The 26,883-nt window shown below is 39.5% G+C and overlaps 1 protein-coding gene across 3 annotated transcripts in view; it reads left to right on the forward strand.

The window, feature by feature from the left end:
- P2RY8 (P2Y receptor family member 8) overlaps positions 1–26,463 on the forward strand; it is a 35,368-nt gene extending 8,905 nt beyond the window's left edge. The window contains exons 1-2 of one of the 3 annotated variants that reach the window (XM_026054974.1): positions 4,333–4,523; positions 21,686–26,463. In XM_026054974.1, coding sequence (XP_025910759.1) covers positions 21,755–22,828 — 1,074 coding nt within the window. In that variant the 5' untranslated portion in view covers positions 4,333–4,523; positions 21,686–21,754 and the 3' untranslated portion in view covers positions 22,829–26,463. Of the gene's footprint in view, positions 1–4,332; positions 4,524–8,955; positions 9,092–21,685 lie in introns of those variants that run through there. The other 2 variants (XM_026054975.1, XM_026054973.1) reach the window with 2 other exon arrangements.
- The last annotated feature ends 420 nt before the right edge of the window (positions 26,464–26,883 follow it).

A 26,883-nucleotide genomic window follows, 5' to 3' on the forward strand; every position in this document is an offset into this window, starting at 1 on the left:
GATCCCAGGCTACAAAAGGAATGAGTGAGAGGCATTTCAAGCAGTCAGCATGTGACTCGCAGTGACACTCTCACGAAAGGGAAGACAACCCCAACAAACCCTCCAGTGGTTCTGTGAGCAGTAGAAAACGCTAGGCTATTTTCTTCCTAAAATTCTGTGTTATATGGTGGCTTACTATATAATGAAGATTGTCATCATTGTCATTACACATGTCTATAACCTTCTCCTCCAGCATTATTATGGCCACGACGCACAGGAAGCCATATGCCGTTGCAGAAATCAGCCAAAGGAACTAAAATATTTTAGGCGAAATTGTAAATGTCTGAATCCCAGGCTTTTATCTAACTGGCCAAATATTTTTATGGAATACTCAGGGCCTATAATCTCAGGGCCTATACCCTTTATCAAATTTGACTAGAATTAGCCAACAGGTTGACATTTATTGAGGGAGAGGGGGAAACACACCTGTGAACACCGACCAAAGATCCTTTTCAAACAAGGCTAAAACAGCAGCTAGGCTCAGTAGTTTTTTGTTTGCTGCATATTTTCTTGCTTCTAAATTAATGATAAAGTGAAGAAGTCAAGCTGTTTGATTTCTGCTCTGGCTGACAATCACCTAGGACCCCCACATAGAGCTCTGAAGAAGGAAGTTTTCCCTTGTGGTTTCTCCTACATCATACCCTTCGCCTACAGGTGAGACTACATGCCTGCCCACAAACCTCATTCCTCAGGTAGGAAGGTGTACCAAAAAACCAGAATCTTTAAGTCCCAAGCAGTCTACGCTGTCACTGTGAACGGAATTGACTAGCTCATGCGAAGCGTTGCATAACCTGGCATCTCAGTGCACATTATCCTTTCCTGCCATTGTGGTCCACACAGAGTCCTGGTCCTCTCCTTTTATCTCTGCAGCCCAGTGTCATTATGCCTTTTACCTTTTCCTGGGAAGAAGACAATCATCAAAGCCTTCTCTGAAATACATTCAGTCTGTGCTTTTTGTGTCACCGTTAATGCCTAAATGCTTTCCTTCTCTGGAGGAGAGATGCACTGCAGAGACTACCTTGTGGGTGTTTATGTCCTTTTTGAGATCTGAGTCTAAGCTTAATTCTTTTGATGTGTATCCATCAAAGGCAATGAAGATGGACAACTAGCAGTGATGCTGATAAATAAAAATAACTTCTGGTTGCCTACAATCCGTTAGGTACTGACTTATTGCTTCATACGTGAGGGTTACAATGGGATTATACAGAAGCATAAAGTTAAGCCTGTGGCAGTTCAACTATTAAATACTTCTGAAGATCTGAGACTAAATATATGCAATATCAGATCCTTAATTTTATTCCCATTTATGTCAGTTGTGAGATAAATTCCTCCCAAGCCCTCCCTAACCTCAGTCTTTTTCTACCACCACTCACACTGGTGCAAAACAGTGCTGCAGCTTTTGGCAGTCACATAGGTACAGACAGTTGCAAATGACTGTCCTTTTTTGAACAGTCATCTGCAAGACACATATTCTTGTGTAAAAGCTAGGTTTTTGTATGTTAGGGCTACAAAGATTGTACTGCTGCTGAATCACTGCTGTCAGTGATGAGAAATTACAAAAACATTTCCCCAGTGGAGACACAGCCATATATGGCATCATTTTCAAAAAGGCGGCATAACATCGTTAGATCAGAATTATATAGTTTGCAAATATTCTTTGCAAAGCAGTTTGCATTTGTCTTTCTGACACTGACAGCCCAGCTGTCCTTAGTGGCTAATCCTGAAGTAAGGTAGTTTATACTATTTGCTCTTTTTTATATGCTTTTCATCTAATCAATCTCAAATTAAATAACAGGCTAGAAAAATTGATGCCACCCAGTACTGAAAGGCTATGGAAACCAAGCTGTCTTCTCACAATAAGAAATGGTCCCAGTGGCCATGTTTCAGTCTGAGTTGCTGAGAAACCTGTGCTTGTTCTTTGGCTACCTACAGAGTTTCCATTTCCAAAGTTTCCATTATGGTTTCTACTAGTTATTAACACCCAAACCCACTCCTCAGAAAAAAAAAAAAACCAAAAAACCCTACTTTTAGGTTCTTCTGTGTTGTTTATACACTCTGTTTAAAATGTTGTCAAGTCCTTTTGAATGCTTAAAAGCAGATTTTTTTCAACCGCTACTTCCTTATTTCTCCTCCCTTCCTCTTAACTCTTTAACATACAGCCTCTTAGGTACTTTTGCTTTTCTCCTTTGTCTGAAATCTACAAATAAGTTAATCTATACATCGTCCCAACTAACTGGGAGCATGCAAACTATGCAACTTTTCAGCTAGCTTCTCATTAGAAAAGCAAGAAGGGGCTGAGAAGATCATAACAGCTGGGTAGGAGTGGAGTTTTGTTAGGTTTTTAGCACAGAGAACCTTATGTTCTTCTCATTCATCCTTCTGATAGTGTTTTATTTTGACTAGCTTGCATCACTCATTGCATTGGAAGTATCAGGATTGCTTGCTATCTATCATCACGCAACACTAAAAATGACCTGGTCATCTGCTACTTTCCTCTAACCCTGTCCTTTATAGTAATGCACCCATATACCCACTGATGAATTAGTCATACTGGCAATGACAGGATGTCACAAGAGATAGCTGAGGTCTCGTGTTGGGGCGAGGAGGTGTGTGTAAACTGCTCTGTGTATGTGTTGTGAACCTGGTTCTGCTAAAAAATATTAGGCTGGTCTTACAGGCCAACCTGCCCTGCACTGTAACTCAGTGTGCCCAGTTTTCATTTTTACTGAAGTCCTTTGCTCTGGCCTTAGAAGAGGGAAAACAGCTTCTTAGGAATCTCCCTGTATAAGTGCACCTCTTAACTGTAGTAAGCACTGCATAGGATCCATATATTGTCCTTCTCCCACCCCATCCTGGGAAGCAGGGAGGGATAGGTAAAGGACCTCAGCAAGAGAGACAGAGCAACTAGGTCCACAACCATGCTTACCTGCACCCCTGTGAGCTGAGGCTCATCAGCCTGCTCTAAATGACCCAGGAAAACAGGCATGTCCAGGCAACAGGAAACAACTGTACTTCACTCATGCCTCTCAGGAGGGAAAGAAACAGGAGCGCTAGGCCTGGTGACCCAGAGTGAAGGCACTGTACCCACCTGCCAGACTCACCCTCTTCCACTTCCAAACTGCTCTTGCTGGGAGAACGCTACAAAGATGAAGAGTTGGAGAATCCAGGTAACTTTCCTCTGGTGAATACCTTTCCTAGCATGCCAGTTGTGCCAGGCAGGGTATTTGGCAAGGGATAAATTAAAATATCTGTGGATGTACCATAATCTGGGAGGACTGGCTAGCTGCTTGAGTGGCATTACAGTATGGAATACCTGTCCGTGATTTTTGACCTGGAGAGGAAAGATATTGGGACTACACCAAAACTAGGACAGGCAAGCACATTTAATTGACTGCTATTCAAGCTTACAATAGATGCTGTAGGCAAACCTGTGTGGGACTGGTTTGTAATTAAGTGCTCACCAAGAGATGATTTAGCTGCACAAGCCAAGAAGATTCTTCTTCGAAAGGGGCACAATCTCAGAAGGCAGAGCAAGGAAAATGTATATTTATGGTTCACATTAGGTGCCCAAGAGACAGGTCTCTACAGGTTCCTCTGCCTGACCTGCTTGTTGGCATTCACCCCAACATCACTAAAGGAGAAAACGTTTCCTCACAGGTTTAATTCCCAACATTTGGCCTTACTGCTAATATTGAAAAAAAAAGGCATTAGGAGTTTAAATACTACCTTGTTGTCACTGTAAGTGTTAAAACTCAAAATTGAGATCTTCCACTGCTCAGCTTTCACTAAGGGTGCCCAATATCAAAAATATAAATCTCAGTCACTAGGCATTCAGAATAACTTATTTCCTAATACCTAGTTCATGTTGAAGGCTTGCAATGATCCACAGCTGTGGAGTGGGGAAAGACTGTTCCTTGAACTGTATCATTTTGAGGACCCAATATGCCATAAATAGTCAAAGCACTTATTGGAGACTTACTGGAGCAGACCCTGCATGGAATACAGCCAGGAGAAAGGTGGTAAAGCCAGTGGGTACTTAGAGAACTCTCTCTGCACATGGGAGATCATAGAATCACTGATGCAAACTAAGCACGTTTTCTTCCTAATCTGATCAGAACCAGCCATTATCTCCCAAATGCATTAACCACCATGCTAAAGGTATTTTTCTACAACTTATCTTTACTCCTGCGGTTGAATTTGTTCCTGTTTGCATGGTGCAAAAGGGACAAAAAGTACAGGGGTGAGAAAGAATAACTGCAGTGTTTTGTTCAGTGCCTAAAAGGAGAGGACATTTAAGCTGCAATACCCTCTTCAATGCAATTTATGTATTTTATATTAAGTGACTAATAGAAAAACTTATTGCGCGGATTCAAATCTCTCACTTTGAAGAGAGAAACAAATTCATACCTCCCACATCCCTGTTGAGCGATATCTGAGAAATACGGACAGTACTGSTGTTGCTGCTTTGGAGCCTTTTTTGTGAGGTAAGACAGATGCAAGCATCTATCTCCAGGAGATATTCTGTCACAATACATGGTTGTAGCTAGACGTCTCCTTGAAACTCTCAGAAAAGTGTCAAAAGGTGCAGCTTTCTCAGGGGCCAAGGCATTTCCTGTTGTCTAGCTTACTTGCTGCTTGGTGTCCTGGTTTTCTGGATCTCATTCTAAGATGCTTAATTTTAAGTAGGTATTGTATGGGACGCCTCAACTGGGGCTGTGGAGCCTCCTAGGCAGCCAGGTACCTCTGTCTTTTTGTGTTTCTAAGACACAGGGTGCAAGAGGTGTGGATGGTCTTAGGCCCTCTCTATAGATTTGCATTCTGTATTAAATGCCTCTAGATACTTCTTGCTTTCCTGTCTCTGTCTTTCTTTGTGACTGAGCAAAACTAACCACAATCTCTTTTTACACCCAGTTTCTAAAGAATGTCTTTTAACCTGTTTTCAGCTAAAGTCTGGGGTAGTGTGGTTTTCTTGAACTTGATTTGTGATGAGAATAAGACATCAGAAATCCCTGTCCAGTGTTCAGAGTCATACAATGTCATTTGTAATACGAGGTACTCAGTACTCTGCGAACCACAAAATTTTATCATACCTTGCAGTTTGTTGAGATTTTTTCCCCTTAGTATATTATTATATTATTACAATTCAGAAAGAAGAAAAACACTTATTGAAAAGCAAGAATTTTCTGTTTTGACAAGTGATTTGGGATGTCTCATTATTTGGGTATCAAAATTTTATTTGGTTACAAGTTACAAGCAAGTGCTCCATTAAAAAAAAAAAATCAGAACACCTTATTTTGACAAATGTGATCCCTTGAACATGTCTTGAGCTGGGCATTCAAAAAGATGGCATGAAAGCTAAGTAGTCATTTGGAAACCTTGCTGTAATAATTTCTAAAAGATTTCACTGAGCTTAATTCATTGTTCAAAAATGTAACTGAGAGGTTTGCAGAAGTTTTGCATAGGAGGCTTTGATTCCTTGTCCAGAAAAGCAGAGGTACAAGCCATGAGAGCAAGTCCATTGATTATAGCAAATTAGTGTTATATTTGGATGAATACTTTCTGTAAAGCTGGATACAGAATGTATCCTACTTCTTGAGGCTATTCAGCTGTTGAGAATTTAGAAAAGAGTGGAAAATCTTCTAAGTAAATAGATAGTGCATTACTGCAACAGTTTTCATCTTAGGATAAGCAAGCATGTTTTATACAGATTGGTTTTTTAGTCAAATAAAAGCAGAGGCTGTTCTCCCAGGCAATTTCAAAAGCCAACTGTTATCCTTATAATACTTAGAGCCTTTGCAAAGCAAGACACTAATGTTTCTCAGTCCGTCGTCAGTGAGGTAACTAAGCAATGCAAATATATTAGTATTATGAAAAGGAAAATGAAGTCAGATTGGGAAAATGACTTGTTCAAAGTCATCAAGCACGTAAGTGAGAGAGCTAGCACTGCACTGGAATTCAAGACAATCTGATTGTCATCCTCAGGGACACATCTTCAGTCTTGTCAATACACAGGAGAGTCCTCGTTCTTAATCCACTATCTCTGTGTAATTCCTAGGAGACATTTTCACAAAAAGGTTTGAAGATGTGCATCACATTTTCACCTCCTTGCTGACTTAGCATTCTGCATGAGTGATAATAAGGAAACTCATCCTGAGTGTTGTCTTCAGCCCATTGCATCCTAGAACTGAACTTTGGAAGTGCTCTTGGCATGTCAGAATCGTCCTTTCACACGGATGTGCTCAATAAGGTGGATTGTTACTTTACTTGTTACCCTGCTCATAGTACTTTGGTTATTGTGCCACTACAGCAAGGTCACTGACATACCACTTGCCTAATCAAAGCATCATTGCTACTCTTTCATTGGCAGTTTTTACAACAGAAGGCAAGCTTTCTTCTTTTGCTTTTATGGAAAGGCACATGGAAACCAGTCAGGAGTGCTACTGACAAGAACTGTTTCCTCAGAGATGTTTGGATGCCTAGTTATTGAGGGCTTTGGCCAAAATTAGTGTCCTTCTCAAATATTGTTTTGAATAAATAAGATTGCTACAGGTGCTTAAAGAAAAAAGCAAAAGAAGCAATAACAAAAAGACAAGCAAACAAAAAACCCACCTCTGTACATATGTTAACTAACTAGTTTTTACCCTTTGCTTCTGTAAAATTATGAACTTGAATATAGTAAATAGGAATGAAACAAAAATTAAGTATGATCCCATTGTTCTTGAAGACTGCAGAAGTTATTAGTTCATTTACGATTAAAATTCAAACAGCAATGGCAAGAAGTTGGCATGTGATGTGACCTAAAAATAGGAGACTAGTATAAACACATGTTCAGCCTAAAAAGTAGTCTGTCTTGTGATTAGTGAGACCATTTCAAAATATTTCCTGTTGTGATTGTATAACTTTAAAAATAAAAAGGATAGATTTTAGCTGGTGAATTTCTAGGTGTCATATCTTTCAATTAGTCATGGCAAAAAGGATAGATTTTTTTGTATGTTAAATGAACAGGTAAACAAAACTAAATAAAAAATCATGTTTTTTTTGTGTAGGGTCGTCAGTTACGATGTAACAGTGCTCTAAAAAGTCTGTATGCTGCAAAAGCAAGTAACATGCATGTGTAGCTTATAAGATGTCTTAGAGGTAGCATCTGTAGAGGTGGTGTGGGAGTGGCTGGAGTTTTGAGCTGAGGAAACCACTTTTGAATTTTTTTTTTTATTTTTATTTCTTTAAAAAGTTTCAGAGAATTGAAAGAGGAACCTGCACTGAACAGCAGTCCTCATTTGTACAAAACTTTCCCCACACCATGTGATAAAAAGCCTTTTATCACTGCACTCTTATCTTTGGTATCTGAGATGTTAGAGCACTATGGCTTTGCTCACCTGCATGGCTGGATGGATGGTGCTAGAAAAGGCTGTAAAAATTTGTTTTCCCTTTCCAGGCTCTTTTATGAATATTTAATGCATTAACCCTCATTGCCAACTCTGCTTTCTTTTTCTTTCTTTCTCCCTCCTTGTATATTATTGTGTATGAGAGTGGGGGACAGGCAGAGCAAGAGACAGACAGAGACACATACAGAAAAAGAAAAGGATACTAAAGCTGTTCTCCTGAAATTTATATTATCCTTATGCTTTTATAAGAGACTCTTGCTGAGACTGTCGAAGTAAAAAAGGATTTGGACTTGTTTCCTACAGTTTGTTTGCCAAACCACGTTAAAAATCCTGCAGGCTATGCATCCTCAGGGACTCGGTATTGCTAGTACTGTGGCAGTAGACCAGGTCCCTGACGGGCCTCTCCTACCACAGGGCCGATGCCATGTGGAGACTCATGCTTGGCACCACATGCAGAAACATGTGCATGCAGAAACCGTGCCCCGACCGGGTTGTTCAAGCAGGCGTGGGATGGCTGCAGGCTTGGCTACCCTGAAGGACAACCCCAAAACAGCCCTGGACCCCCTGAACTGCCCACAAGGTAGTATCCGCCATGGGTCCCAAAACGGASTTAGGAACTAAGGAGTAGCAAAAATTAAGCTACTTCCATTATTCTCAGAAATAGAAGCAAGAATATAGTTTGTGCTGATCTTCCTGAACACACTCACAGCAGATAGGAGGGTGGGTTGTATTTTCAAAGACACCATCCTGCCTCTGCTCCCACAAAGCTGAGGCACCCTTGGGGTTTGGGGAGACTAGATGGCTGCTCTGAGGGTTGCGACTGCATCTCAGCCACTGCCAAAGCCTCAGGTGCCTGACAGCAAAGACACTCCCAGAGCCAATTCTCCTTCATGACCTACTGCACTACAGGAAAATGAAAAAAGGAACCAAAACTTTTCATTAGGGAAGCCCTCACGAGAGTCCAAGTTTCAAAGTTACAGTTTTCTGCAAAGCGTCATTTCTCATCAGATATTTCCATGTGTTCTGCATGCCTTTGGGGCCAACAGTCCTATGTGCTTGGGTTACATCTATGCTAATAAATTAATCAGCTCCAAGGGGAAGTTTTTGGTCACTGGAACATGATTCTCTGCACTGTTAAATGATTAGAGCACTCTCAGGGCAGTTTTGGTTTGGGCTAATTAATTTCCCTCCAGTTCCCGGGCAGGTCCAGGGTGGGCTGAGGCCAGGGACTGTTCCCAGCAGGGCAGGTGCGACTGTTGCCTGCTGTGCAGGGGACCAGTAGCGTGGGCACCGGCTGTTCCTGGCCAGTTGACCTCCACACCAGGGAATGGCTCCAAGTACACATGATTTATTAATACCAGTCAACACTTAGAATACTAATTAAGGGTCCTCTTTAACTTCAGGCAGAGCAGCAGCTCTCTGGGGGACAGAGATGGCATTTGAAGAAGGAAAAGGATTCTTCAATGATATTATAATTTCTTTTGGGATTGCTTCAGGACCTAACTCTGTGGCAGCGTAGCAAAGGCCCAGGCTCACCGGCAGACTCCCCCCCGCACTGGACATTGCCATTTCCCAGCTCTGCCTGCGTCAATGGCCCAAACCAACATTTGGGACAGCCTGGTGGTGTCTATCTTCCAGCGGAGCCCTTTCAGGCATCCAGAAAAAAGGCAAGGCAGAAACTAAGTCTCCTAACAAGCCTCATCTTAGCATATCCACAAAACGCTGATAGGGTCCCACCCCACAAATAGACATAAATTATTATTTATTATTAAACAGCTGAGGAACTTTATATGCAGCAGCCTACAGGCCAAAGCACTTGGGTATCCTGATGGATGCTCCTGCCCCGGGGATGGCTCAGACGTGGCTCTGCCACCTCCTTAGAGGTGCCCCACCAGCAGCCCCCTGAGCTGAGCAGACAGAGGCACTCTCTGGCTCTCCTGCTGCGGCTGAGCCAATGGAGCAGTGGGATGCCTCGGCCAGGCAGCACAGTGCCCAGGCTGGGTCCCTCTTGCTTTTCAGAAAGCAGGGGCCTGAACCAAGAGCTGCTTTTCCTCCTGTGAGGGGCTCTCCTCTGGTACTTTAACAAGTTATGCCCATAAGTAGTCATCCGTGGTGCCTGAACACTCAGATTCTGCATCGCACCCCATCACATTTGTCCAGTTTATTAAGGGGTGATTCTTTTTGCTATTTCCATTTTTTTTTTGCCCTCACAGCCATTTTCCTGTCCATTTCCTGGTGCATCACTGCCACTATTACCATCCTCATTACATGAGGGATAATACAGCCCTGAAGTTATATTCTTCCTATTTAGGTATTTCAGTCCATGGAAATTCTGTATTATTTGTTGATGCAACTGAATTGTTTATCAGACATGAATCAAAGCTTCCTGTAATAGAACAGTACCCATCCTTCAGTGATATGGCTTATTTTGTCATTGCTATGTCAGTGTTTGCCCTGACACTACGTTTTCCAACTGGCTAACTTCTTTCATCAAACTTCTCAGATGTCTAAATTGTGTCAGTTTCCCGGCTGAAAACCAGGGCAATCAGCCTCCCCATTTGCACACTTTTTACATATTTGTAGAGAGACAAATATCTTGGATTTTTTCTGGCTGACTGTTTTACATGATCTGCTTCATACACTTTATACATAGAAACGTTTGTCCTGTTCCTTCCCGAATTTTATTAATATCTTTTCCTGTCCTTTTTTCCAAGAATACAGAAGATTTAGTAACACTACCATCCCCAAGAATGTGTTGTCCTGAACTCTATACTTTTCAGTGCCTTTTGACTTTCTTTAGTTTTTAGTTTAAAAACGATAACCTTAACTTTTAGTGACAGAAACCTTGCCCTGTTTTGGTTTAGGTAGAACCATATTTTCCTGTATAGGTTCTGTCTCTTCTAAATATTTCCCTTATTCTTAGTAAATAAATATATATCCTCTTCCTATGCATCTATTTTCAGTCATACATTGAAACTCCAGGAACAAAGTAGTATGTCAGAACATGTCATTTAGGGGTCTCTAGGGGTCCTAACAACTTAAATTTTGCCTCTGAAGAGCTATCTCCTACTGCTCTATTGTTATTATTATCTTCCTGAATCAGTCAGATCAGTCTTCAAAACTACCTTAGAGTTTGTCTTTAGGTATCCCATGAGCTTCAGAGTTTTCGTCTCCAGCAGGCAGTTTCCACAGGTCCTACAAACTCAATACCTATAAACCCCATAATCAAACCCCAAGCACTACAATTTCTATCTTTTTTACCAGGTAATACGTTATTCTGTGTCACTGAAGGACCACACGTATGGTCGTCATCTGCTGGAACTCCCACCTGCAGGGGGCGTTTCTCCAGTTTGCCCTTCTTCTGTCAGTAGATGTCCGTTCTTCTCAGAAATACAGAATCTGCTTGTCTATGATGGGACTGCTAGTTTATGGTGTCCTTGCAGGTTTCTTCAGCATACTTCTCTCCTGCTGGATTTCTACATTCATTTTAGTGTATCAGTGGGTTTTAGTGGGGCAAGAGGAGTTTATTTTCCTTCTTCCTTTTAAACTATTTAGTAGTTCAGGTGAAGGGAAGAGTGTTTATTTTGTTATTTTCAAATGCCAGCGAGTAAGAATATTRTATTTTCTCTTCCCACACCTGAGTTCTCACTACAGTCACATTCCTCTTTGTCCTGTAGACCTAGTTCCAGAGTACATGATATCTAAGGGCCCCTTTCTCACTTAGGCAAAAACATATAGAAAGACATCATGTATTTTACTTGAGGTTAGACACCAGGCTCAACTAGATCTCAGCTAAACCTCAATGGTTTGGTCCGTGGAAGGAGGTGTTTAATTGAGGGCAATTAATTAGCTTCCACAGTGGGTGGCATCTCACTGAAGACTGAGTCACCTCAGACCTTATGTATATGGTTAGGCTTGGAATCATCTAAACCTTGCATTTAAAATCTGTGGTTTTATTTTATCATAAAAATGTAAAAGTGCTAAGTTCTCTAGTCTTGGGGTTACACTAAGCACATTTCAGAACTAATGTGGTTCTGTATATTTGTCCTTGTCACTGTCTGCATTCCACAGTCTTAGCACACTTTTCTATGTGACTGAATTTTTGGCCTCACCTTAAAAGCAAATGCTCTTTAAGACTGGCTGAACTCTGGAGCCCACATTTTTTTCCTATAGTGTTTTGGGCCTACTGAAACTCAAACTTTAAGTCTGAGTACTTTTACGTTAGGTCTTGGAACTGCTGTACTATAGGATTTCTATCCTTTCATTTAAAGATTTTGCCTACTAAACCTTAATAACCAAATAGCTAAAATTTCACTTGCAGTCCTGAAAAAAGTTTAAAACCAAAAGAATGCTTTAAATTGTAGCTTTACTATGAAACAAAAACAATCATGATATTATTTTATAAGCTGGATAAATAGGAATACTTACCTGTCCTCATGATGGCTGCACAACTCTCCTTTACTTTGCTGCTGTACTCCCCCCAGAGGCCCTGCCTGCGTCAGGTCACACTAAGGCTGCTCTCACCTCATACTGGCCTGCGCTGCTTGCACGTGGTCACAGTTTAGAAATGTCTGTTGCGTTTATCGACCACAAGCGTGTGGGCAACCAAACAAGTTACGACAAAGCAGGGCATAAGGTGGTAGTATATCAGCTATGGTATAGTATATACTCCAGCAACGCATGCATCTTCCTGCGTGATAACCTTGAGCTGTTTCACTAAACTTCATCCCAGAGGGACAAGCATGCTCATGTCTCTGTAAAAGTGAAATCAAATACACAGACTAATTTCACAGGGCAGCTGAGGTACTATGAATTCACACCTTTGCTTATATTGCAAGAACGTTTTTGCTTGCCCATACCCTGAAACAAAAATAGCAGACCACATAGGAGTGTGATAGGCGAGACTGTGAGATACGGATTGTGTCTGTTTACTACTGGAATTCCCAGAATTATTTAGTTTTAACTTCTGTCAAGTTAGAGCCAAATGCCGAGGTCATAAAAATTATTGTTAAGACACAAATTTTTGGTACAAAAATCAATAAATAACACCCTTTAAAGCACAGCACCTTCATCTTTGTTATTTTTTCTCAAAATTGCAAAACTCCAATAGTGATTTATATGACAACTATGATCCAGAAATCTCAGGGCATTTTAGTGTTTTTATTCTCACAGTACTAGGAATAAAGAGAAAGTCAGTAAAGTCGATAACAAGCTGTTGCGATGTATTGYCTGCTGATAAGAGCAGAGAATAGCTCCCCCAACAAAACCAGCTACAGAGCACAATGTTTGAGTTCTGCTTGTGATTATTTCATAAATAATATTAATAATATATCAGCACATATCTAATAATAACTATAATTAGGGTACTTACATACTTCTCAATGCAGAAAGAATATGTTAGACAAGGATGGAATCAAATTTTTATTTTATTCATGCATTTAAGTGCAGTGAGGGTTTAAGATGAAGCCTGAATACAAGGCCACTTGCAGTTTAATTCCGCTGAGGAAACCTGAACTTTGACCGGCTCTCTCACCTGCATTCAAGGACTTTCAGAAGAATGAAACCAAAGCAGATGTAGTTTCAGAGCACTATTCCTGTTGTATCTCTTTGTATTAGAAAGATAGCATAAGCAGTTACAAAGAAATTGAGCAAGAGGAGGAGTTTTTGTTAGAAACCTTTTTATTTGTTCCCATTTCAAGCCTCTGCTTCTCATATGATACCAGTCACAACTCCAACTCATATCAAATTGCCAAACTGAAGAAAACTCAGGGGAAAAGTGCTAAATGGCAAATAAGTTGAAAAATCATCCTACTATCTCTCTCTTTTTYCTTTGTGTGCACATGTAACTGCTTTTAAAACTAGACCATACTGTCTATCTGCTCATGTAGTTAGCTATTTCTAAGATTTGTGTTACCTGTGTACTGTGCCGTTGGGTACATCTGCTCAGCATTTTTCAGGCATGTGTGAAATTACATGTGTGAAATTACAGCAAGCAAATTCTGGTTTGTGCCAACCACAAGCCATGCAGCTGCAGTTATTGCTGCTTAATGCAAGCCATAAGCTTTGCAGAGAAGTCAGCTTTCAGCTTTTTTGGTGTGTGAACAGAACGAGTTTGCATGAACTAAGGCCGGGTGATCTGGCTTTTACCTACYAAAAACCTGAGTAGCAAAGAATGCTGAGTTGCAGTGCACACAAAGCTGCCTTGGACTTTGGTGGGAGTTACATCAATATAAAACCTGCAGGACTGGTCCTGAGATAAATGAATACTGATCATGCCATCTGGGTACCACAGTGTGATCACCTGTTTTCCGTAGGTATTGACAGCAGTTCCAGAGGAATGAACAGACACAATTAATCTCAGTTCCAACCAGGTGACAGAGCTTCCCACAGCCCATTTTTTGCATCAAAGCCATTCAGAAAGAGGCACAGTTTGTTGGGAAGCAAGGCTTATTTATTCTGTACATCTACCTCTTCTTGGAGGAAAATGTTTTCAGGGTCAGAGAATCAGATATGAGAGAAATTTGCCAAGTACATGCCAATTAATCTCCTACAGAGCACATGGTCCTGTGCATTTTTCAGCCCAGACTATGTTTTTGCTAGTCCAGATGCTAGAATGCAAGAAGAATGCCCGGTGCGTCCGGAGTTCACCATCAGAATATTACAGAAGACATCTGGGGAGAAAGTAGAGCAGGCAGCCTTGTAGGTGAGCTGTCAGGAAAGGCTAAATGATATGTGCTAAACAATTAGAGCAGCGAGTCCAACAGAAGGCAAAATAATTTTTCTCCTGAGTCCCAGCTGTGGCATCTTTGCCACACAAACAGTACAAGCACACTTACGTAAAACTGATTGTAGTTTTTGATGCACTGGTAGAATTAAAGCCCCAGTAAGTGTTCATCAGGTAAAATATTAGGTCCTATTCTGTACCAACTCATTTTCACATAGAAGCTGGTCTGGTCATTTTAAAATGGCAGCCGAGTGGTTGAAATGTGAAAGGAGAAAATGATGTTTAGTGAACTAATTCAGACTGTGATAGAATCCAGCTAATTAAGGGCTTCCAGGAGACCAGGATCTGAATCAATGGGATGTTTAAAATGGACTGGATTCAACTTCAAACACCTGCCTATTACAGTCACTGAAGATCTGCCCAGTACCGTCAGTGGAATCTAGACTTTCCAGCTCACCCTTAAATGGGCACTTATATTTGTCCAGATGTTAATCCCACTGAAGCTAAAATCAGGCGAATAAAAGTGCCAGCTATACCCAAATCCTGCTACTTGATGCTACTGCTCTGAAAAAATAGTTGCATAATCACATAGATCTTAACAAACAATAGTACAGCCTACATTTAAAATCACCAGTTATCCCGCGTGTGCTTTTTGGGATATGCCTCTGTACTATTTGACGAAAAAGGTTCCCCTTTTATCTATGAGATAGTAGGAGATTTTATATGTATTGAAACCAACTACTGGAAGCTCAGCTGAGTTCTTTGATTCATCACTAACAACACTGTTTCCAATTTCTGGCCACAGTACAATTACATTAAAGTTAGAATTATACTATATTCTGTCCTCAAAACATTTCCCAAATATCATGCCAAATATCCTTTCAACTACACCTGCAAAATTTGATTGACTCTCCTGCTTATGGACCCCATAATATGTTAAATTGATCAACAGCTACAGACTGTCATATACTTAGTGTAAATGCAAGAGAAAGCAATGTGTGAGAGTTGTTTTTTTTTGYTGTTTATCTCAAAAGATAATCTTCAAAAACATGCATGCAGTTCTACCTCAATTCCTTTGTGGACTGAATAGAAGAGGAAACATTTAAAAAGAGTTTCACAGAAGAGAGAGATGAAAAGATACAAAGTACAGATTTCAAATAGAAAAAATATATATATATTTGCTGTAAAATGCCAGTCATACCATACAGATTTAATATAAGACCATAAAGTTTTCTGAAGGCTGAAGGATTCGTTTTTGGGAATCTGTCATATTATCTGCCACAGACACCCTGTGACAACAAACTAATACTTCTTTTCCTGGCCTTTGGGGTCAGAAGGGAAATGATTGACTATGCCTTTTCCTCTGACTTTCACAAGAGCTATGTGAGGCAATTACTTGTATTAGGAAGTAATTGCAGACCGGAAGTCTGTTAATCGTGGGCATAGATAAGATTTAGAATTATAAAGGAAATCAGTTTATGTATTTAAATTTAGACTTGATCTAGCACTCTTTGTGGTCAAAGTTCTGTAAAAATATAAATCTTCACCATCTTGCCATAACTCAATATCGATTAATAGTAGTTTAGGGACAAGCTCTCTGCAGTAGGGCCCTCAGACACAGGATAGCAGGCACATACATAGTATGGTCTAATGCAATCAAGGTTCTCTGCCAGATGTCAGCAATTTTTCAGTAACTGCAYGCACGCATGCTGTTCCTCCAGGATAAGTGCAAGATCGTGTCATTTCACCAAGGGACAAGTTATCTTCTGTTGTTGGGAAATAAGAGCATGCACATGGACGGTGACCACAGAGGAATGTAAATTCATATATTAGCTTACCCTGTAGGAATGAATTCCTGGGCTGCTGTGTTGAATTCTTAAAAGGTGTTGCCTTAGTTTTGCTAACTATAGTAGTCCTTTCATTGTAAAAATATGCTATCTTTGCAGTGAAGGCATGCATGGTTTTCTTATGTACTTTATTGGAATAATCTTTAATGAAAAGTAAGAAAAAAAAGGACAGTTTTGTCTTATTTTTCTTCATCTTATTTTTCTAAAGCTAAATGAATAGGTCAGGAATATGCAGCTAATTATTTGTTTTCAGATTTGTTTGTTCAGAAGTACAAATCAGTACCTACACACATGTGCAGAGAGGGTAAAACTCTCATTTGCCCAAATGTATTTATTTTTAAAAGATGATAAGCCAAAGACTTGTGTGAAGTAATGTCTTTATGATAAGCTCACTACAGACTTGGAGAGCAGCATTTTTCAATCTTTGCAACAATGGTATTCAGAGCAAAACAACAGAAACAAAAACACAATCAAAAAAAAAAAAAAAAGAACAGGGAAAGCCCAATACAAAGAAGTTTCTTAGAAGACTTAGGTTCAGATCTTGACTGAGTGAAGCAAAAATTTGGCTTGGAGAGATGTAAGCCTACAAGTTAAAATTTGCAAAAAAGGTTTATTATGAGGGTGCGAAAGACTCGTCCAGCCAAATCTATGGCTTCTTTCAGTAAAGTCCACGATCAGTTTAAGGAACATACAATCAGAGAAGAACGCATCCACATTCTTTAGTTCTGTGACTTGAACTTTTCCAGAAGGGCTTCTCTGAATCAGATCAATGATGTTTCAGGAACAGTGATGTGTAACTGTGATGTGTTACAAAAGGACACTTTTTCTTACTGTTCCTCATGTGAAAACCCCTTGCTTTATCTAAATATCAAAGTGTTTGTCACTCTTCTTGCAACTCAAGATGCCATCTCTTTGTCCTCCTAAATCCTCCTCCTCACCGTCTATGAAGAAAATTAAATGCTTGTGTTTTCTACACTCATCTAGTATCCTGTCTTCTCGCTAGTGATTCAAAGAGTCCAGGAGGCATTGAATCGCGAACAGTAATCGTTCTCTTTTAAGTTTTACTGAGTTTTAGCTAAATTTAGATAAAAATAAACCATCTTATTTAATTACACATAAATGTAACCCTTTAGCTCTCATTACCACCTTGTAACAGTCATAAATAGAGCAGGTCAAACAAGTTTCAGCAAATATTTGCCAAAAATGCACTCTCTTGATAAAAAGCAAACTATGTTTTTCAATTTTGTTTGCTTTGATTAAACTGTTAGTATGATTTCATAGTGCTTACAGTAAAATTTGTGTTTTCATTTTACTTCATCCTAAATCTATTTCATTTTGAGTTTGCAATTGCGTTCAGATTTTCAGTTTCCTTTTCCTGTAATTTGAAACATGCTATCCCACATTCTTCAACTGGAAGGGTGTCTCACTAAAAGTGTAAAAATAACACGGAATTTATAAAAATAACATCTTTGTATTGAACACAGTACTGCCTTGACAGTGAGTGAATCAAAAATGATGAAACAGAATGGGCTTGCACAGTATTTCTGCTGCATGGTATGTTTCAAAATTTTATTTTTCTATCCCAAATCACAAAACAAATCACAAAATTTTTTATAAAATGCTAATTCTGGTTTTCAGTCAGTTCACAGGCTTTTCATTTTCACAGGTGCACTTGACATTGACAACAGGAAGAGAATAGATATGAGAGAGGAAAAACATCAGTTTTATTTAGTACTCTCATAAAAAGAAAGTAGACACATCTCTCTTGTTATTCTTCCATGACAAATACCACAGTCCTATCCTCTTCTGATTTTTAACCATTTGCTTTTGAGTGAACCTTTTACTGTGTTATTTGCCATCTTTTATCAATTGAAGAAAGAGGAATCACTATTCCTGTCCCCAGAGGTAATAGACATCTGTCACCTTTATTTGTGGCCACAGTGCAGAAGAAAACCTAGGGTTACTGAAATTCCAAGTGAGCTTTCTGCATATAGCACCATGAGTGAATATGAGGAGGAACAAGAAAATCCTCCTTAAGTTTAGTGCAGGTTATTCCAGAGGATTCAGGTGCTCTTAGTATCTAATAGCAAACTACATCCATTCACTCAATGTTTCAGATTGAGGCAAGGAAAAATGCTTAACATTTCTCTTTCTATGTCAGAAGCTTGATTGATGTAGCTGGCAGTAGGACTCATTCTTATTTCTTATTTGAAGAATCCTTACTGAGTTGTTCTTTCAGCCTATTTCTGTATCTGTTTGTCTCCAAAATAAAAGCAAAATCATACCTTTCTAACAGGGATATTTATGTAACAGAACCTGTGTTTTTACAGATTATGTCTATGAAACCATAGCTCAGGGTTGATGCTTTTAAATTCTCCTGGGTCAAACTGCCTCCTGCAGTGAATCCATGCAAGCTCCACTGATTTGCACTGTGTTGAAGGCTGCATTTGCAAGAAAGAGACATATAAAATGTATGAGGAATCTAATTCTAATCCTTACAACCATTACTTTCTCGCTTAATTTATGACATTTTCAAGTTAAACCACAAATGACAGAAAGAGACTGTAGTTGCAGTGGGGGGAAGGACATAAAATTACCCTGAATAAGATGGAAATATAAATACAGCATTAACTAAACCCAAGTAGACACAGTAACAGGAGAGCAAAAATATGTGGAAATACTTTTTCATGAGTCCAACATCTTAATCCAGGCATTTAAAAAGTAAAGCATCAGAAGTAACGGTGATTCAGAGCAGAAGTTTCTGCTGGCCCAGGCTTTCCTGACCAAGGAATTCAGGATCAGAGCCCCAGAAGGATTTGGCAAAGGGAGAGTCTTGCGTGCTTCACTCCCCTCCTCGCCCTTGCAAATGACACTAGTGAAACACCATTTCTTTTTCCCTCTTTGTGATGGACATCTTCCTTTACAGAAAACCATGCCAGTGGCACCTACTGTCTCTGGAGGAYTCCTGAGGGCATCTAACCACAAAGTCTGGAGCCTTATAACCCATATTCAAGAGGCACTTGTGTTTTACTAACAGTAGTGTTCCATAAGTGCATAAAATCTGCCTTTAGCTAAGCTGCTAATCCTGGTGCTACTTCACATATTTCATCGTTTATGAGTTTCAGCATTTATGTGATTTTTTTATCTCCTTCTCATCAACACATGCCCTCAGAAAACCCAAGTCTAGAAGCTGCTCTCAGAAAACACCTTCATGATAGGCACTAACACAAAACGCAGTATACAAAGTATTCAATAGCTTTATGATAGGAACATTGGTGTGATGGATTTAATGGGAATTTTTACCTATTCTCCCACCTTCCAAATACATATATTTTTTAGAGGAATATTATCTAGGGGTGAGACCCCTCAGTCTCYGGGAATAAAGATCCTTCACTTGCAAAGGCTTATTATCAGAGCTCAGTAAACACTTTGATATGAATAAAACTTTCCTGTTGGTTTTGAGGAGTTTAGGGATTTTAGGCACAAAAAGGTGTCACTTGAGAAGGGTATCTGAGGCAGTAAAGAGTCCATAAATAGATGTTTACTATGGTAAGTCATAGAGAGAAGGGATGAAATAGATGATATTAATTTTTTTTCAAGTCTTGTGTCAGTAAGTGCCTTTTCAAGTTCCCCCGAAAATTCAAGAGGAAGTTTCCTGCTTGATATAACTCTACAAATAAGAGCAGAATTTCATGTGAAATGGATTTGGCTCAAAGAGCTTTTTGCAGTTGTGATCACATGATGTACTTATTTCTTGGAACATGTTTGTTCTGTCTTATGCATAATATATTAGAAACACATCTGGTTGGGTTTTTTGCAATTTCTATTTTCTTGTGGCTTTTTTTCTGGGCTTCCAACAGCTCAGCTAAAAACTCCTAAAAGATCAGAAACATTAGTTAACACCGCTTGTTTGATATGACTCTCATTAGCTCTGAATCTTTTTAGCTGACATTTGAAGCACTACGTTAAATTGATCTGGCCAAGAAATGACAGCAGTAAGCCCACACTAAGCATTTTGCTGCTGTAGCTGTGTTTTTTCTGGATATGCAGCCAGTTTATTTTTAAAGTTAGAGTTGAATATCTACACTGCACCAAGGTCTGCGGTAGAGACCTTGTTGGGAATCTTTTTTTTTTTTTTTTTTGAGTGTGTGTGTGTGTGAAAAGGCTAGCAAGTTATTTGGTAATAGCTTCTGTGAGAAATAACAGATTTTGTCAGAACAGTTATTGCCAGCTATATTTAGGTGACCCCCAAGGCTGGCCACCTCTCTGAGAGAGTGACCTGTTGCACTGTTCACTGATCATGTCTATGCAGTTAAATAAGAGGGTGTAATTTAACTAGGTCTGAGGTTAACTGACACCAAATGACTTGTACCTACATTTTCTAGAACTTGTCTCTCTTATGGCAGGTTTGTTTTGGAAAGAAATACTTGGATTAAACAGTGCAGATGATCAGGATCCAGTGTTTGTACTCACTCTCTGGTCCTCTTCTATTTAACAACATAGATGTACCCAGGGTTATAGCTGGCTTGGCCTGGACACCTATTCAGGCCTTTATTCCTAGTATTCATAGAACTTACTGTTGATCTATCATCTGCATTTCTCAACACTATTGCCATTTCTTCACTTTTTTGACTCTCTACTTTTTTTAAAATTGCATCCCTGTACTTACAATTTAATGAAAATAAGTATGCAAGCATGTAGCATGCTGAGGTATAGGTTCCTATTTGCAGCTCTTAGACGTTACCACACTGTATGAAATAAATAAGCTAAAACCATAAGCTATTGTGTCTGCCAAGGAAGATCTTCTGTATAGGCCAAACAGTGAAACATGGTTTTGCTTCGCAGACTGCAAAACTGAAACTCATTTTGCAGAATTAGAGGTGACACCAGTGAGACAGTTGAAAACAGAACATTTTCCAAGAACTTACATCTTGGAGAATGGAAACTCTATAGCTTTTCTTTTTGTTAGAAGATGACTTGTTACTTCTTTAGCCTGGTCCCTTCAGCCTGTAAATCTGTCTGAGCAACTACAATCTACCTTTGACTTTTGATTATACATGTTTTTTTTATTTCTTGTCCTCTGTTTATAGCATGGATATACTAAAAATAATTGCTTGCATGTTCTCTTTTCCCATATAAAAAGATCTTCAGCACTTACTTGAAACAGACCACTGTTTACCGGACAAAAAAAAGCAAAAACAAAAAAACAAAACCCAAACCAGAAAATATTGTGTATCTGAAGAGAGCAATCTCATGACATCCAGAGCAGATAGGATGGATTTAACTCATGGGGATCCTACAGCATAGTGTTCACATGCAGGCATTGAATTCATTTCACAGTTTGAGCCTATGTGATTTTATTTGTATTGCAATAACATAACAATAAAAGGTGTGATAATATATGGTCTGCAAATAGTATCAGAAAGCCATTCAACAAGGAAAAGGTTTTTCACCCTTGCATTTAGCTGTTCAAAACTAGGAAGAAAAAGTGAGACTGGCAAAACACTAACACAATTTAGAAGGAGAAGCCAGTTTTCAGGAGATACTTTTGATGGATCCAGTTTATTCAGAAATGAATTGTGGCTTTTTACATATTTATGGCTTTTTAAAAAGTTAATTAATAGAAGAAATGTGATCTTAATTTCTGTTATGACATATTGCTTCGTTCTCTCTTGTCATTTGTCTTCTAGGTTGCTAAGCCRAGTGCTCGTGATATGATCCAGCTAGCTTATAGGGTATCAACAACCTCCTTGTGAATAATGGTTAAAAACGGATCCCACCTGGACAATGAAACACTGGCAATGCTCCAGAATAAAGCTATCTCCATCACCCTCCCGGTGGTGTATACACTGGTGGCTTTCATCAGTATCCCTGGCAACCTGTTCTCCCTTTGGGTCCTCTGCTGGCATATCAAACCCAAAACACCTTCTGTTATCTTCATGATCAACCTGAGCATCACGGATCTCATGCTGGCCTGCTGCTTTCCCTTCCAGATTACCTATCACATCCAAAGCAATCATTGGACCTTTGGCAAGACTCTCTGCAGCCTCGTAACCGTGATGTTCTATTCCAACATGTATTCTTCAATATTGACCATGACTTGTATCAGCATCGAGCGGTACATGGGGGTGGTATATCCCATGAAGTTAATAAAGTGGAGAAGAAAAAGGTATGCCCTAGCTGCCTGCCTGGGAATGTGGATTCTCTTGCTATTAGCTCTCTACCCACTAGAAAGCACAGATCTGACCTATGAAGTGAAAGAACTAGGGATTGTAACCTGTTTTGATGTCCTCAAATGGGATATGCTGCCCAACTTTGCAGCCTGGGTAGCCTTTCTCCTTACGTTATTTATGGTGCTCTTTCTGATCCCTTTCATTGTAACAGTGGGATGCTATATTGGCACCATTCGGAAGCTTATTCAGACATCTAACAGATATGGTAACAAGCAGAAGACTAGATCCATATACCTGGCAATGATAGTCCTTTTGGTATTCATCACCTGCTTCGCCCCCAATAACTTTATCCTACTTGTGCATATGATCAGCCGCCTATTTTATGACAAAAGTTTGTACCCTGCCTACAAGCTCACCTTGTGCCTCAGTTGCCTCAACAATTGTATTGATCCCTTCATTTACTACTTTGCATCCAAAGAATTTTACCAGAAATTCATGCAAGTATTTCATCCTAAGGCACTGCTCAGTGACAGCTTGGAAAACAGAAGGGAAAGCTTATTCTCTGGCAGGACCATGTCAGCCAGATCTATGTCAAGTGGACCTATGGATGGGTTAGAGGGAGTAAAAGTCTATTTGCAAAGGCAGGAAAGTGTTTTTTAGCCTTAGACTTCCCAAGCAGAAAGGCACCTGTGAGTTCCAGGAGTAGAGAAAGAAGGCATTTTTTTTAGAATGGCTACCTTCAAAATAACTCGCTGCAGTGACAGAAGTTCAACTATACTCACGAGAGAATATCTCACATGATACTTTAGTAAGCCACTGTTTCCTGGGAAGAATGGAAGAATAAAAGGTATTAAGCTTATTCAAGGAGCCAGTGAAGCCAAAACAACATTGATCATTAAGGGTCAGCCTGGAATGAGTTCTACTGCATGAAATCAAAGGATAAGTTTAGAACCAAAATTACTTTCAGGTTCTCTAATCTCAGTGATTAGCCAAAGGCTTTTGATTCTCAGAGAATGTGAAATATTACTGTATATGAATTAAAGCATACACTGAAGTGGGGTTTAGGGGAGGGGAGTTATTTTTCTAAACAATGTGGTATTTTTTTGATGTATCGCTTCCTCTCATGTTGTATTTCTATAAAAGAATGAACAAAAATAGTTTGTCATTTTACCATTGATGCATTATGTATAGCCACTGTGAATTCACCACAACACTCACCCAGTATCTGTACCAAACCACACTAACCTTTGAAAAGGTTAGGTTGACTCACATTATTTATTTCAAATTTGTATAGCAAAATATCTTATAAATGAAAGAAAAGCTAAAACTAACAGTGTCTGAGACCACCTCAGCTGCTGAGCTGATATCATTTCTTGAAGTTATTAATTTCTCAGGAAAGTGGAGAGCAGTTGGTTTAAGAAAACAGTTTTCTCACAGTGACCTACTACAGTAATAATGCTGCTGCTGGTTTACGACTGGTATCAACAAGTCATTTTCACCAATTCTCTATAGGCCATGTTGAAGAATCATCACTCTCAGCACAGAATTTTGCTTTATATTGCATGAGGATGATGAGTTTATCTTCCTTATGGAGGTGGTGTAGGTTGTTAACCATATTTTCAGCTAAATATATAAGAATTCAACAGCAAATTGGAGTGATTCTCTCCCATCAGAAACCAGCTGAAAACCTGCCTGTGTGACCAGATGTCAGAATGTACTTATTTCAAGCAGGTAAACAGAAAGAAGGAAAAAAAAAAAAGAAAGCAAGTCTTGAGAATGGGAGAGCTACCAAATAGCCTAGAAGTAGGTTGTGAATATAAGCAGGTTGATTGTGCAGTCCTGTGTCTGGGACTTCTCTCTGAAATAACCCGCTCCAGCCTGCTGCATATATTGTGTCATGTTCTTCTCACACCTCAGCAATTGCCTGTGTGCTTAGAAAGACAACAGCTACAGGATATGTCCTGGGGGACAGATGAAGGCAGGATGACTCAGAACTATATTTTTCCTGCAGTATTTACAGTTGTACATCTACTTTTGGCTCTCATGACAGTGAAGGGCCAAAACTGCCTGACAGAGCCAGACAAGTTTTCCCTCACAAGTGGGACAAAGCTACCCCATATCCCTTTGCTATGCTGTGACTTCATCTAACTGAGTAGGAGGCTCTCTTTAACATCACACATAGATGGTTCAGACACCAAATGCCAGGTCTGCACAGAGCAGTGGCTGCCAGTTATACCAATTTCTGAGTATAGTAGGTTATGCGTCTGAGTAAAAGGCATCAGGCCAAGGCTGCTACAATTTATGTCTTTTCTTTTTATACAACATGATTAAAATCCAATTTTCCACCTCTGATCAAGGTGCAATTTGCTCTGTACTTTAACTTTGTTGCCACCCCAAATTTTACCATGGTCTTTGCTATAGTGGTTGAATAACTACAAAATAGACTGAGAGATATTTGTATGTTCTACCTGTGTCAAAGTATCATTAGTTATTAGAGCAGGATAAAAGTCAGTAGACCTAGTGATACCTTTCAAAAGTCATGTGAAGTGTTTTGTGTCATTTCACAGTGTTAATTGCAAGTGATCTGTGTATTTTCTGTCTGCAAGGCCAACCTTAGCAACAAACAGTCAATCCACACCTTCCCATCAAGTTACTGTGTGAAAGCTACCCTCACTAGCTGCCTGTGTGCCAAGTGTATATGTATGGTGAGATGGGTTTGCAACTCTAAATCACCTTCTGTATTCTGAAAGAGAAGAGCCCCCTGAAGTTGTTCCTGTATGAGTTGGGGCTCAGGTCCAAGTTCCTGTATCAGCTCTAGCACATGCTCCAAAATGTCTGCTTGTGCCCAAATCTATGCTTCTGTGCAGGAAACATAAGCAGAGGGTTTGAGGAGGAAGAGACCATAAGCTTGAAGGTGAAGCTGTGAGATGAAAGAGTGACGTTTACTTATTAGCTAAGCCCAGGAATGGAGGAAGAGGTAAAAACAGAGCAGACAATTCTGCCTTTTTAAAGAGAAACTTTAAAATGATGCTTGCTTGCTGGGGACTGTATTGTCTAAGGCCAGCTCATCTGATTACATTCTCTTTGAACATGTCATTTATAGTTATCTGCTATAGCACAGTACTCTCAAAAACATTATATAAATCTGAGGAGTTTGGATATGTGCCTCTGTTTACCTACACTGTCTAAAAACATTCACAAACTATGTTCTTTCTAACCTGTTCCACATCTATAGGGCAGAAACTCAGTTTACTCACGTTTTGCAAACCTTCTTATGAATTTAGCAGTGCATAGCTCACCCCGCTGTTCAAGTCCCTTTAACCATCCACTTTCACAGAATTCCATATTTCTCACTAGCAAAACTGTTTTCAGCATTTTACTGTGGCAGTAACTTTGCTTTGGAGGATATAATAAAATCCTTTTTTTTTTTAATGTACAAATACTTTTAGAATGAAAACAGTCATTTGCCCTGGCTCTAATGCTGATTTTCACTCTCATATATTTTGACCCTAATCCTGAAGTGCTTAGTGCCTCCTGAAAGGTGCTGAAACATGCCTCAGTTATAACTGACATCAAATGGAGCTGCAAGGGCAGAAACTCCATATTTTCAAAAACATTGAATTGCTCCGTTTGCAAGACAGAAAAGATAGTCACAACTGACTGAAAATGTTCTTGTCTCCAACCTCACACAGCCCTTCATAGCACTCCATCCCTCTTCTGACGCTGCCTGAAAGGGAATAGGAAGGATGCCTCACTCAGGTACCTCTTCATGTCATCTCACTAGCTAGCCTGTAGTTAGCTCACATTAAGCAAAAATCCTGTGCAAGTCAGTGGGACTGTTCGTTGAGCAAAGAACTTGGAAATGATCCTAATGAGAGCAATCTTTTGAGTCTGACAGTATATACTGTGAAAAATTTTTTTTTAAGAGAACAGAAGAAGAAATTATTTTCAGAAGTAGCCCACCATACTGTTGACACTGGAAACGTGTCCTTGTGGGACACCTTAAGGTGACAGGACTGCTACCCTCCTTATTCAGTGGGTGTGTGTTGATATATGTATATACAGATATATGTGCATACCATTTGAGGAGTTATCAAGAAGTTCATGTCTATACCTCCTTCACTTTGGGGAACGTGGGTTCTGAGTGACATTTTTCCTTGTTTGCCTGTACTGAAGAGGAGACATGACTGTATGGGTTTCTGTTTTTTTCTGTTTTTTATTGTGTAACAATTTAATCTCTATGAATGTGTTTGGAATTTTTTTGTATATAATAAACAAACATAAAAAAGGCATGATTTAAGATTGTTTCCTTTGTTTTTATCTGCCATACATGAGTTACTTCCAAGCTTAGAACTGGACTAGGAATCCAAGTTATGAAGTAAAACAAATTTGTTTTCCATTGCTAGTATACTTTTAGTTTTTTCTGTCTTTTTCAGTCTCTTTTTTCCAAGCATTTTGGAGACTGATTCTTTTGGGTATATCTGTTCACTTTTTCCTTTTTTATATTGCAGAAGCTGGCATTGGCATACCCACTTTACACAGCCAAATTTGAAAAGCAGGCTGAAATGCAGTAATACTAGAATGAGATGTTAGCCAGCTTGAAATCCCTCTCCTTGTCCCATAAGTGCACTCAGGATGTTTTTTCCTTAATTAAAATACATTTCACAATGAAATATAAATTCTTAGCATCTGTGGGTTTCGGTGTTTTTTAATCT

This window comes from Apteryx rowi, unplaced genomic scaffold, assembly GCF_003343035.1.
Source record: "Apteryx rowi isolate R43461 unplaced genomic scaffold, aptRow1 scaffold_979, whole genome shotgun sequence".
NCBI lineage: Eukaryota > Metazoa > Chordata > Aves > Apterygiformes > Apterygidae > Apteryx > Apteryx rowi.